This window comes from Thamnophis sirtalis, unplaced genomic scaffold, assembly GCF_051295495.1.
Source record: "Thamnophis sirtalis isolate CommonGarterSnake01/CBP01778 unplaced genomic scaffold, rThaSir2_p1.2 scaffold_2, whole genome shotgun sequence".
Lineage (NCBI taxonomy): Eukaryota > Metazoa > Chordata > Lepidosauria > Squamata > Natricidae > Thamnophis > Thamnophis sirtalis.
The window spans coordinates 43,023,195-43,034,369 of NW_028261382.1; the positions used below are offsets into that span (position 1 = coordinate 43,023,195).

The window sequence follows — 11,175 nt, forward strand, 5'->3', positions numbered from 1 at the left end:
TCATAGCACCAACTACGAATCAAACTACAATGGGAAAACTCCTTAGTTTCACAACCTTCCAAGACACTCAACCATCTGAAATTTCTAAACGCCTGGCACTCTGACAAATTAACCGTCAGCAGCCACATAGACATAAACAATATCTATCTCTGTGCACAAGTGGCCATCAAGAAGCCCAAAAGGAATCAAAAGGACCAAAACACCTGCTCAGCAGCTAACAACACGAATCAACAAGTAGTCCAATCAAAGAATCTCTAAAGACCATTTTTAACAACACTGAAACCACAAGCCACTGGAAAGCAAGCTGAGAACAAACCTCACTCTCTCCCTAGCACTGATATTCCCTAAATAACAAAGCCTCTGCGAAAGAAACTACCAAGCTCAGAGAACACTAAGGACCTCTCAAACCGCAAGCCGCAAATCTTCTCCTTTGTTCATCACTAACTTCACTTTCAGCTCTTAAGAAGTCTGACTGGTACTGTGGCCTTCTTTCTCAGAATGAGAAGGTGGGAGAGGGGGGGGTGAGCCAGAAGGATCCCCTTCCAGTCGGAGTACCGAGGGGGTCCTCAGGGACTGGAGGAGGCTTGCGGCTGAGCGCCCATTGCCTCCTCCAGGTTGATTCGCCCTCACTTGCTCGCTCAGGGACTGAAAGGGTCACCCAGTGGAAACCCCCGAGAGGCTGTCCGGTATGAGTCTCTTCAGTGTGGGTGTTCAGGGACTGAATGACCTCCACATGGGGGGGCCATCACCCCTATCCCCACACTGTATTGATATGGGGCATGCTTGTGGAGAGGGGGGGGGCTCTGGTTCTACCACAGCCAGTGGCTAAAATGATTTCCCATCCGAAATTGTTTATACGTTTTACTTTTGTTACATTACTTTGCATTCCCCCCCCTCAAAAAAAACTTTGCTAAAGCATGCCTTAGGGCGCAACTTCTGCAAACCTATGGTATGCATGCCTAAAGTGCCATGCGGAGCCATGTCACTTGGCATGTGCGACATCGCCTGTTCCTCTACTGGTTTCCAGCAGGTGCAGGTGCAACAGCCAGCTAGACTGCCGGTTATGGGCTTGCGGTCAGCTGGCCAGTGTGCACGCTCACGCCGGAAAACGGAAACCCGGCTTTTCCAGTTTCCGGCAGTGCCACACGCACAAAGGTCAGCTGATTGTCATGCGGGCATGTGCACCAGAAACCCGAAAGGAATGGCCAACACCACACAAGCCAGGCGACATGGCTCCGCATGCCACTTCGCACACGCATGCCTTGGGTTCGCCATCACAGCCTTAAGGTAAGCTTTATAGCAAGCCCCAAAGGTTTTTACAGTCATAAACCACCTATGTTGCCGATAGTACCTGTCAGTCCTCTTGGTTAAACCCAGCACTGAAAAGTTAGTAAACCTTTGACTTAGCTTTGATGTCTTCGACGGCTTGTCTGAGGTGATTCCCTTCGTGTAGAGTGCCTGTGAAATAATAATAAAATAAAATAACATCACCAAATGACCACCTGATGTCCAGAGACTAGAAAAGCAATTCATCAATTTTACAAAGCTGCTTTTATGTTCTTTACCCTACGAGTGAAAGAAGGCAAGATACAATGAATTGGAAAGTTGTGCCCTCGAGAATACCACTAGTTTTTACTGTTCCCAAATAGCAATAGCAGTTAGACTTATATACCGCTTCATAGGGCTTTCAGCCCTCTCTAAGCGGTTTACAGAGTCAGCTTATCACCCCCACAGTCTGGGTCCTCATTTCACCCACCTCGGAAGGATGGAAGGCTGAGTCAACCCTGAGCCAGTGAGATTTGAACCGCTGAACTGCAGATAACAGTCAGCTGAAGTGGCCTGCAGTACTGCACTCTTTGAGCCAAGGTGGCGCAGTGGTTAAATGCAGCACTGCAGGCTGACTGCTAGATCAGCAGTTCAGCGGTTCAAATCCCACCGGCTCAGGGTTGACTCAGCCTTCCATCCTTCCGAGGTGGGTGAAATGAGGACCCGGATTGTTGTTGGGGGCAATATGCTGACTCTGTAAACCGCTTAGAGAGGGCTGAAAGCCCTATGAAGCGGTATATAAGTCTACTGTTATTATTATTATTATTGCACTCTAACCACTGCGCCACCTTGGTGCAGATATGACCTCCAGCTCCAGGAGTTTCTCTTACTCTCCCGGAACTGGAAGGCATCCCTAAAATTGCTTTAATTTACCTTCCTGCAAGAAAGTCAGGTCAGTTCCCAGACCTGATGCAATTTTAGGTAACTTTTGCCATTAGTTCCTTCAAGTAGCTAGTCCTCTACATGTTTTAAGGACTTGAGCCTTGGCTAGCTAGAATTATCTCAGGTCCCCAGAATTGACTATTTCTAAGAACAAGGTCAATCCCTGAATTTGAACTAATTTTAAACTTTTGCCTTTACTCGAAGTAGTCAGTCATCCACACGCTTATGTATATTTTATTTGGCCAAGGAATTGAAGAACTTGAGCCTTGACTTAAATTACCTCAGGTCCTAAAAATTCACTTTATTCCTGAAATCAAGGTCAGCTCCAAAGGTAATTTTTAATTATGACTCCCCTATGGTGGTTTGGTCCTTTTTAAAAGGACATGGGTGAGATTACCTCAGGTTCCACTAGTATTTTATTCTAAAAAAAATAAATTTTGGCTAAAAATTACCTTAGGCCTCAAGATTGGACTATTTCAGGAAAGCAAAGTCAACTCCTGGACCCAAAGTAATTTTAGTTCACTTTTACACCTTTAGTTACTTGAAGTAACTAGTCCTCTGCATGTTTTCTTTTAAGGACCTGAACCTGGGCTAAAAAAATTTTTTCTCATGTCCCAAGAGTTTAAATTTATTAAACAAAGTCAGGTCACCTGCAGGGACTGAAGCAATTTTGCCTTTCAGCTAATTTTAACACTTACATTCACCTGTGGTAGTTTAGCCCTTTTAACTGCACCTGGTTAAAATTGCCTCAGCTATATTCCTCCTTTTAAGCTACTTTTAACGGTTACTTGTCTGGGGTGAACAGGACACAGCTGAGATTATCTCAGATTCTGCCTAGTTCCACCATTTTAAGTCCTAAAAACCCGAGCCTTGGTTAAAATTCTTTTGGACCCAGACGTTTTTGCCTTATTTCCCCGAGGGAAAGTGGGACTGCGGTAACTCAGCATAGGGGAGCTGTGGCGTTGGGAGTCCTTTAAATAAGGCACCCGTGAGGTATTACCTCAGCCACCACTGGCGTTTTACTCCTGAGGAAATATGGTTAAAATCACCTCAGGTGCCATCCTTACTCGCTCAGAAAAGGCTAAATTCACCTCCGGCGCCGTCCTTACTCCCTGAGAATAGGCTAAATTCACCTCAGGCGCCGTCCTTACTCCCTGAGACTAGGCTAAATTCACCTCAGGCGCCGTCCTTACTCCCCGAGACTAGGCTAAATTCACCTCAGGCGCCGTCCTTACTCCCTGAGACTAGGCTAAATTCACCTCAGGCGCCGTCCTTACTCCCCGAGAATAAGCTAAATTCACCTCAGGCGCCGTCCTTACTCCCTGAGAATAGGCTAAATTCACCTCAGGCGCCGTCCTTACTCCCTGAGAATAGGCTAAATTCACCTCCGGCGCCGTCCTTACTCCCCGAGAATAAGCTAAAATCACCTCAGGCGCCGTCCTTACTCCCCGAGAAAAGGCTATTCCTTAGCTCCCCCCTCAGCATCCCACCACGTCTAAGAGCCTCAAACCGGGATTTACCTCAGCGTGCAAGAGGCCACCTCACGGTCTAATCTGCGAAACCGTAGGGAGAGGGGAGGTTTGCTCTTCCCCGCGGCCCGCAGCGTCGTCTCTTTCGAGGGGGGGGAATAAAAAAAGAGACGACGCGGAGAAGGCGACACGTGCTACTTTCTGCACCGCGCCCGCGCTTTTGCCTCAGCCCGAGGAACCCGCCGACTTTTTAAAGTGTCCCCGCCCCTCGGAGGAGGAAGGGGAAGGAGAAATGGAGGCCGCTCAGCCAATCCGAAGGACGGGTTTCCAAAGCGGCCAATCGCAGCCGAGGTGGACCTTCGGCGGGAAAGGCACGCGGCTCCTCAGGCGTGCCACAGGTGAGGCCGCTCAGCCAATCCGAAGGACGGGTTTGCCAAGCAGCCAAGGTGGACCTTTGGCGGGAAAGGCACGCGGCTCATCAGGTGTGCCACCGCCCAACAGGTGAGGGCGATTGGAGGCAATCACGTGTCTGTGCGCGTGTCTTTTTTTTAACATGGACACCTTGGCCCACGTTAAAAATGAAATTTCTGCTCTCAAAAGAATAATCTATACATTTTAATCTATCGTGGTTTATAACACTGTGCAATATATATTCTTTTGCATATCTTTATATCTGTTTCTAATTTGCTAATCTTCTTTCATTCTTTTTTTTTTTAATCTCTGCCCCTATTATCTAGGCATTTATACAATATTGAGGAATAGGTCTTGTTTCTCTAAAGGATTGTATAAATAATATTGTATAAATGCCTAGATAATGGGGGCAGGGATTAAAAAATAATGAAATAAGATTAACAAATTAAGTTACATCGTTAGGTAGACTCCATTTTTTTTAAATTACCACTTTATCTGTAGGTGTACATCTATTCGTATAGAGTGATAAAGGCATAAGAGTGTTATGGCACAGCTATATAAATAATGTACAATATCATGTATTTAAAGAGAGATCACATTATATGGTTAATAACGGTTACGATTCGGGTGTATAACACGGTGTATATATTTCAAAAGGACTTGATACAACCTGTATAGATAGCGCTGTTGTAAAATTGAAATTGTAATGAAGAATAAAGGAAAATGTACAATAAAAACATTTTTAAAAAGAATATCTGATCTGTGTAATCTATTTTATCTATTCCATCCATCCATTCATCCATCTATCTATCATCTATTTGTCTATCATTTATCTGTATTTTATATCATCTTTCTGTCCTGTCCTATCTATCTATCTATCTATCTATCTATCTATCTATCTATCTATCTATCTATCTATCTATCTATCTATCTATCATCTATCTATCTATCTATCTATCTAATCTATCTATCTATCTATCTATCTATCTATCTAATCTATCTAATCTATCTAATCTATCATCTATCTATCTATCTATCTATCTATCTATCTAATCTATCTATCTATCTATCTATCTATCTATCTATCTATCTAATCTATCTATCTATCTATCTATCTATCTATCTATCTATCTATCATCTATCTATCTATCTATCTATCTATCTATCTATCTATCTATCTATCTATCTCTAGAAGAGCCGAGGTGGCGCAGTGGTTAAATGCAGCACTGCAGGCTACTGCTAGATCAGCAGTTCAGCGGTTCAAATCTCACCGGCTCAGGGTTGACTCAGCCTTCCATCCTTCCGAGGTGGGTAAAATGAGGACCCAGATTGTTGGGGGCAATTTGCTGACTCTCTGTAAACCGCTTAGAGAGGGCTGAAAGCCCTATAAAGCGGTATATAAGTCTACTGCTATTGCTATTGCTCTATATCTATCTATCTATCTTATCTATCTATCTCTATCTATCTATCTATCTCTATCTATCTATCTATCTATCTATATCTAATCTATCTATCTATCTATATCTAATCTATCTATCTTATCTATCTATCTCTATCTAATCGATCTATCTATCTAATTTATCTAATCTAATCTATCTATCTAATCTATCTATCTATCTAATCTATCTATCTCTATCTAATCTATCTATCTCTATCTAATCTATCTATCTGTCTGTCTGTCTGTCTGTCTATCTATCTACACACCACACACATTTATGCATCCTACACACACACATAAATATAAAGCGCTGTCCATTTTGAATACATAGCATTCATAGTGTAATGCCTTCTCTAGGTTTCATCCCCTCTGGAAACCCTTTGGACTACAAATCCCATGATGCACTTGCCAGCCAGTGCTCACCCCTTTTGCTTGAGAGCTACCTTTAGCTTCCCCCACCCCCAGCCTTACAATGGCGGCACTGAAAACAATGTTTTCACTTAGCAACATAAATTTTGGACCCAAAATTGTGGTCGTAGCTCGAGAACTACCAGTACTCGGGATGCTTTGGGTGACAAGTCCCATCAGCCACTTCCAGGCTGGTGGGGTGGTGGATAGGGATCATCCCTTCTTGCAACAGGTTCCTCCCCCCCCCCACCCTCAAAATAGTCATTGTTGAAAGAAAATCTGAACATTTAATAAATAAAATAAAATTAGGATTTCTTTTTACACACACACACTATGGGAAATGATTTGGACTTCAGATCTCATTAATTAGCTTTGCAGGGTGGGGGGGGTTGAGGTGGGTTAACGCCCCCACCTAAAATTCAAGCCCCTTTTTCTGTGTTTTTATGTTTTGCTTGCCCATTTTCCGCCTTGTTACAATCTTGCCCAGCATCCCTTTGCCTCGTGCAAATATTTGTTATTTCTCTCCCCGCCCCCCAGATTTTTAAGACAAAAAATAAAAATTCCAGGATTGATTTGCTTTGCTTTGCTTTCTAGGAATTCTGCTTAAATGTTACAAATGGAGAAAGTTTGGATACATGATATTTTTTAGCCAAGAAATTGACCCAAATTTGAAACTGTTTCCTTCTTTCTCTATTACAGGAACTCTTTCCTCCTAGCACACCCCCGGGGATGGGGCGGGGGGGGGGCTTGTCCAAAATTGCAAAATAATAGATCAGCGATGGTTAATCTTTTTCTCCTTGTGTGCCAAAATCACTTATCTCGCACGCACAGGTGCCCACACCCACAATGCAATGTGTCCCACAGTCTGGGTCCTCATTTTACACAACAATCACGAGAAGGACTGTAGAAACACCATGGGGGCTTCTGATGTCGCCCAAATCAGGGAGAAATTTCCTGACAGTGAGAACTACTAACCAGTGGAACGACTTGCCTCCAGAAGCTGCGGGATGCTCCATCACTGGAGGTTTTTAAGAAGAGATTGGACAAGCATTTGTTTGGAATGGGGTAGGATTCTCCTGCTGGAGCAGGGGGTTGGGCTAGATGATCCTTCAAGGTCCTTCCCAACTCTGTTTCCTCTGGCGTTAGCGACAGCCTGAAATGTGCAGATGCTACGTATAATATACATCAAATCACCGGCTACTAAAACCAGCTAGCAACTCCCCCATCGTGTTTGAGCTCCCTGTTCCGTTCTGAGCAAGACTCCCTTGCATACTTATAAGCCTTGGCTGTCTTTCTGCAGCTGGTGGAGAGCCGGGCATGGGTCCAAGAAAAAGAGGGGGGAATTTAAAAAGAATGGCCTCTTGGAAGGCCGTCCAAGGCTGCGTGCCATGACTCACGGCTCCTGCCAAACTCCCCGGCAGCTGCCGATTAAATCCTCCTGGGAACGAGAAGCCGGGAGACCCACAGCACAGCCAAGAGGCCCACAGGCGGTGTTGATAAGAAAGGGGGCAGGAAAGGCCAGAGCTGGGGGGTGTGGGGGGGGGGGAGAGGTCCAGGGCCGAAGACTGGAAGCTGCGGATGGCACCCGAGTTGAGAAAAACAGCGGGAATGTCGCTTGCCTTCCTGCCTTCTTGGTTGGTGGGCAGCCCAGGTTTCCCGACGGGGCAGCTCTACCTGTTGGTCACTCTCTTCCTGGCGGAGATGGTGGGTAGCCGCCTGACAGCCTCACTCCTTCTGCAGACCTGTGCCTTCCACACCTTGGAAGGCGTGCTGGCCTTGGCGGTCCGCGCGATGGACGCCCGCCTCGGCGCGGAAGGCGCTTACGCCAGCTGGAAGAACACCTTTGGGTGGTTGCGAGCGCCCGTCGCCGGCACGCTGGTCAGCGCCATCTTGCTGAGCGCATTGTACCTGGCTCTGGTGGCCGAGGGCCTTCGGAGGTTGGCAGTGCCCCGGCTCACCCAGCACCCGCTGGCGCTGATGGGCATCGGGGCGCTGGCCATCCCCATCCATCTGGCGAGGGAAGGTTTGCCCTGGAAGGCACCCGCGAAGATGGACGTCGGGCCCTGCTGTGGCCGGCAGAGGCTGATGCCAACGGCGAAGCAGGAAACGGAAGGTAGGTTTGCACGGGGGTGCAAATACGTGCGCGAGGAACCAAGGAGGCCAGGCGTGTCTCAATTCAAAACAATGCTAAATTGTGATGCTCTTAGCAGATACAAAAAATATAATTTTAAATTACATTTTAAAAGAGAGGGTGGTGGTGGAAGGGGTAACTCTCTTTTTTTTTTCCTCATTGGAAAAACTGCATTTAGTTCAGGCACGGCCGAGCCCCAGATTTGTGGCACTAAGTGAGTTTTGCCCCATTTTACGACCTTCTTGGCTACTGTGGTTAAAGGAGGCACTGCAGAAACACAGTTGTTCGGTGACTCTGCCCGCGGGGGCAACGGGCATTCAGTGAGAAGCACGATTTGTGTTTTAGCAGCGTCCCCCTGGTCCAAATTCAGATCCTTGGCAATGGACTCGTATTTACGACGGTTGCGGTATCCCCAGGCTCACATGCTCCCCTTTTTGCGACCTTCCGACAAGCACGATTTGTTTCACAACTGTTGTGACTCATTTAACAACCATTAAGTGATTCACTTAATGAGCGTGACAAGACAGGTCATTAAATGGGGCAAAATTCCACTGGGCAACTGTCTCGCTTAGAAACGCTGGGCTCAGTCGTGGTCGTAAGTCGGGGACGGCTGTAGCGTTCTCTAGCCAGAGAGGTTTAATCATGGCCACCGATATCTTGGTTGCCAGAAGAAATACGCGATCCAGGACTTAAATCCACCATTTTTATCATCCTTGCCCTGCATGAAATTCTCCCAGGCTGGTTTTAATCTTGTTCTGTCTTCCTCAAACAGATCTTCTGGGCCACGGATTGTCCACCAACAGTCAACCGTGGCTGGTCAAAGAGAAGGAGGGAAATACTGCGTTGGCCGCAGGACCGTGGCGGAGGCTTTATCTCAGATGGATGGTGGCTTGTTTTGCCCCCGTGGCGGTCTTCCTGCATTCGCTCACAATCCACCTCTGGTGGACTCCGTGCCCAGGACACGCGACGTGTCTCCGTCCCTGCCCAAAGAATCCGTGTCAATCTTGGGGAACGTCTGACGTCCTGCAACCTCTGTCCGTGGACTGTTGGATGCTCTACGTGGATCCCGGACTGGCGATGGTGGTCGCCGTGGCCTTCCTGTGCGTAATCTGGCCCACCGTGCGGGCCTCCGCCTTGGTCCTCCTCCAAGCCACGCCAGAAGACCTGGACCTGTGGCTCCTGGAGAGACACCTCCACGCCACGGAAGGGGTGGTCGCCGTGCGGGAGCTCCGGGTCTGGCAGCTGGACGGCGGCAGCCGTTTGGTGGCCACGGCCCAGGTGGTCTGTCTCGACGTGGCCGCTTTCGAGTCGGTGATTCAGAGGGTCAAGCAAGTGTTCTGTGAACATGGTGTCCACGCCGTCACGGTGGAACCGAACTTGGGGGTGGGCCCAAATAAGGAACGGCGGGAAGTGTCCTGGCCAGGGACCCAATAAGAGGCAGCTGTGTCCAGATCCTGCAGAGATGCTGGAGTTTGAGACCTGTGTATGAAAGAGGGGAGGGGAGGGGAGGGGAGAGAGAAAGGGACGAGGAGAGGAGAGAGAAAGGGATGAGGGAGAGGAGAAAGGGGGATGAGAAAAGGAGAGAGAAAGGGAGAAGGAGAGAGAGAGAAAGGGATGAGGAGAGGAGAAAGGGACGAGGAGAGGAGAGAGAAAGGGATGAGGAGAGGAGAGAGGACGAGGAGAGAGAAAGGGATGGGGAGAAGAGAAAGGGATGAGGAGAGGAGAGGAGAAAGGGATGAGGAGAGGAAGAGAGAAAGGGACGAGGAGAGGAGAGAGAAAGGGATGAGGAGAGGACAGGAGAGAGGGACGAGGAGAGAGAAAGGGACGGGGAGAAGAGAAGAGAGAAGAGAGAAAGGGATGGGGAGAAGAGAGAGAAAGGGATGAGGAGAGGAGAAAGGGATGAGGAGAGGAGAAAGGGATAGAGAGAGAGAGAGAAGGGATGAGGAGAGGAGAGAGGGACGAGGAGAGAGAAAGGGATGGGGAGAAGAGAAGAGAGGAGAGAGAAAGGGATGAGGAGAGGAGAGGAGGGCGAGGAGAGAGAAAGGGACGAGGAGAAGAGAGGAGAGAGAAAGGGATGAGGAGAGGGGAGAGGAGAGAAAGGGAGGAGGGGAGGAGAACATGTACAACCGTCTACTAGGAGATGGACAGTTAAGAAGTCTGATGAAATGAATGAATTAATTAATTAATGAAGTCACCAAGCTGCCTTTTATGCTCTCATACAGTCAAAAATGAGGATCACAAGCTGTAAATCTCTGGGCCCCCAAATCTGTCCCGGTGTTTCCTGCCCTGTGGGTAATCATGTTTTAACCAGGTTTAGTTCTGTAAGTTTAGCAGTACGTGGGGAAGAGATGGAGCGAAGAGATGGGGCTCACGGAAGAGACAGATAAGAGACCGCCGAGCCCTCAGCTGCATAATGGGTGGAGAAAAAGGCTCAGAATGGATCTGCCTTAACTTCTCGGCGAGAGAGTTGTACTTCCAGGCACACAATTTTGTTAACCGGGGTTCACAATAAAGTATATTTCGCTCATCTGGTCATGAATTCTGTCTGGTCTAATTGTTTGGGCTGGCCTAATTTTATCATTCTCCCTCCCTCCCTCCCCTCTCACCTTCCATCCTTCCTTTTTTCCTCCCTCCCTCCCTCTCACCTTCCTTCCTCTCACCCTTCCAGCATCTCTCCCTCTCTCCTTCCTTCCCTCTCTTCCTCTCACCTTCCTTCCTTCCCTCCATCCCTCCATCTCTCCTTCTTCCTCCCTTCCTCTCACCTTCCTTCCTTCCGCCTATCCACCCTCCATCCATCTCTCCCTCTCTTTCCTTCCTTCCTCTCTTTCCTTTCTTCCTTCCCTCCCACTCACCTTCCCTCCTTCCCTCTCACCTTCCTTCCTCTCTCCCTCTCGCCTCCCACCATCTCTCCCTCTCTCCTTCCTTCCTTCCCTTCCTCCCCTTTTCCCCTTCCCTTCTCCCTCCCTTCTTCTCCCTCCCCTCCCCTCCCTCCCTTTTATTTTTAGCGTTGATCCCAGGCACCGAAACGAGACTTATTGCATTCCTCCTCTCCCGGCTCCCCCAAAAGTAATGAAAAGTAATCGAAGAGATTAAATCAAAAGGAGCTTCCA

General features: G+C 47.9%; 1 protein-coding gene across 1 annotated transcript; it reads left to right on the forward strand.

Annotated features, from left to right (window-relative positions):
- Window positions 1–7,442: 7,442 nt before the first annotated feature.
- LOC106545580 (proton-coupled zinc antiporter SLC30A1) lies at window positions 7,443–9,568 on the forward strand. The gene is made up of 2 exons (XM_014062195.2): window positions 7,443–8,047; window positions 8,838–9,568. Exons 1-2 carry the CDS (start codon window positions 7,513–7,515, stop codon window positions 9,497–9,499), a joined length of 1,197 nt encoding a protein of 398 aa, XP_013917670.2. The 5' UTR covers window positions 7,443–7,512; the 3' UTR covers window positions 9,500–9,568.
- Window positions 9,569–11,175: the final 1,607 nt, after the last annotated feature.

Coding starts and splice junctions, on each gene's coding strand:
- LOC106545580 (XM_014062195.2), top strand. CDS start 7,513: ATGGCACCCGAGTTGAGAAAAACAGCGGGAATGTCGCTTGCCTTCCTG. Junction 8,048..8,837: donor GGCGAAGCAGGAAACGGAAG/GTAGGTTTGCAC, acceptor TTCCTCAAACAG/ATCTTCTGGGCCACGGATTG.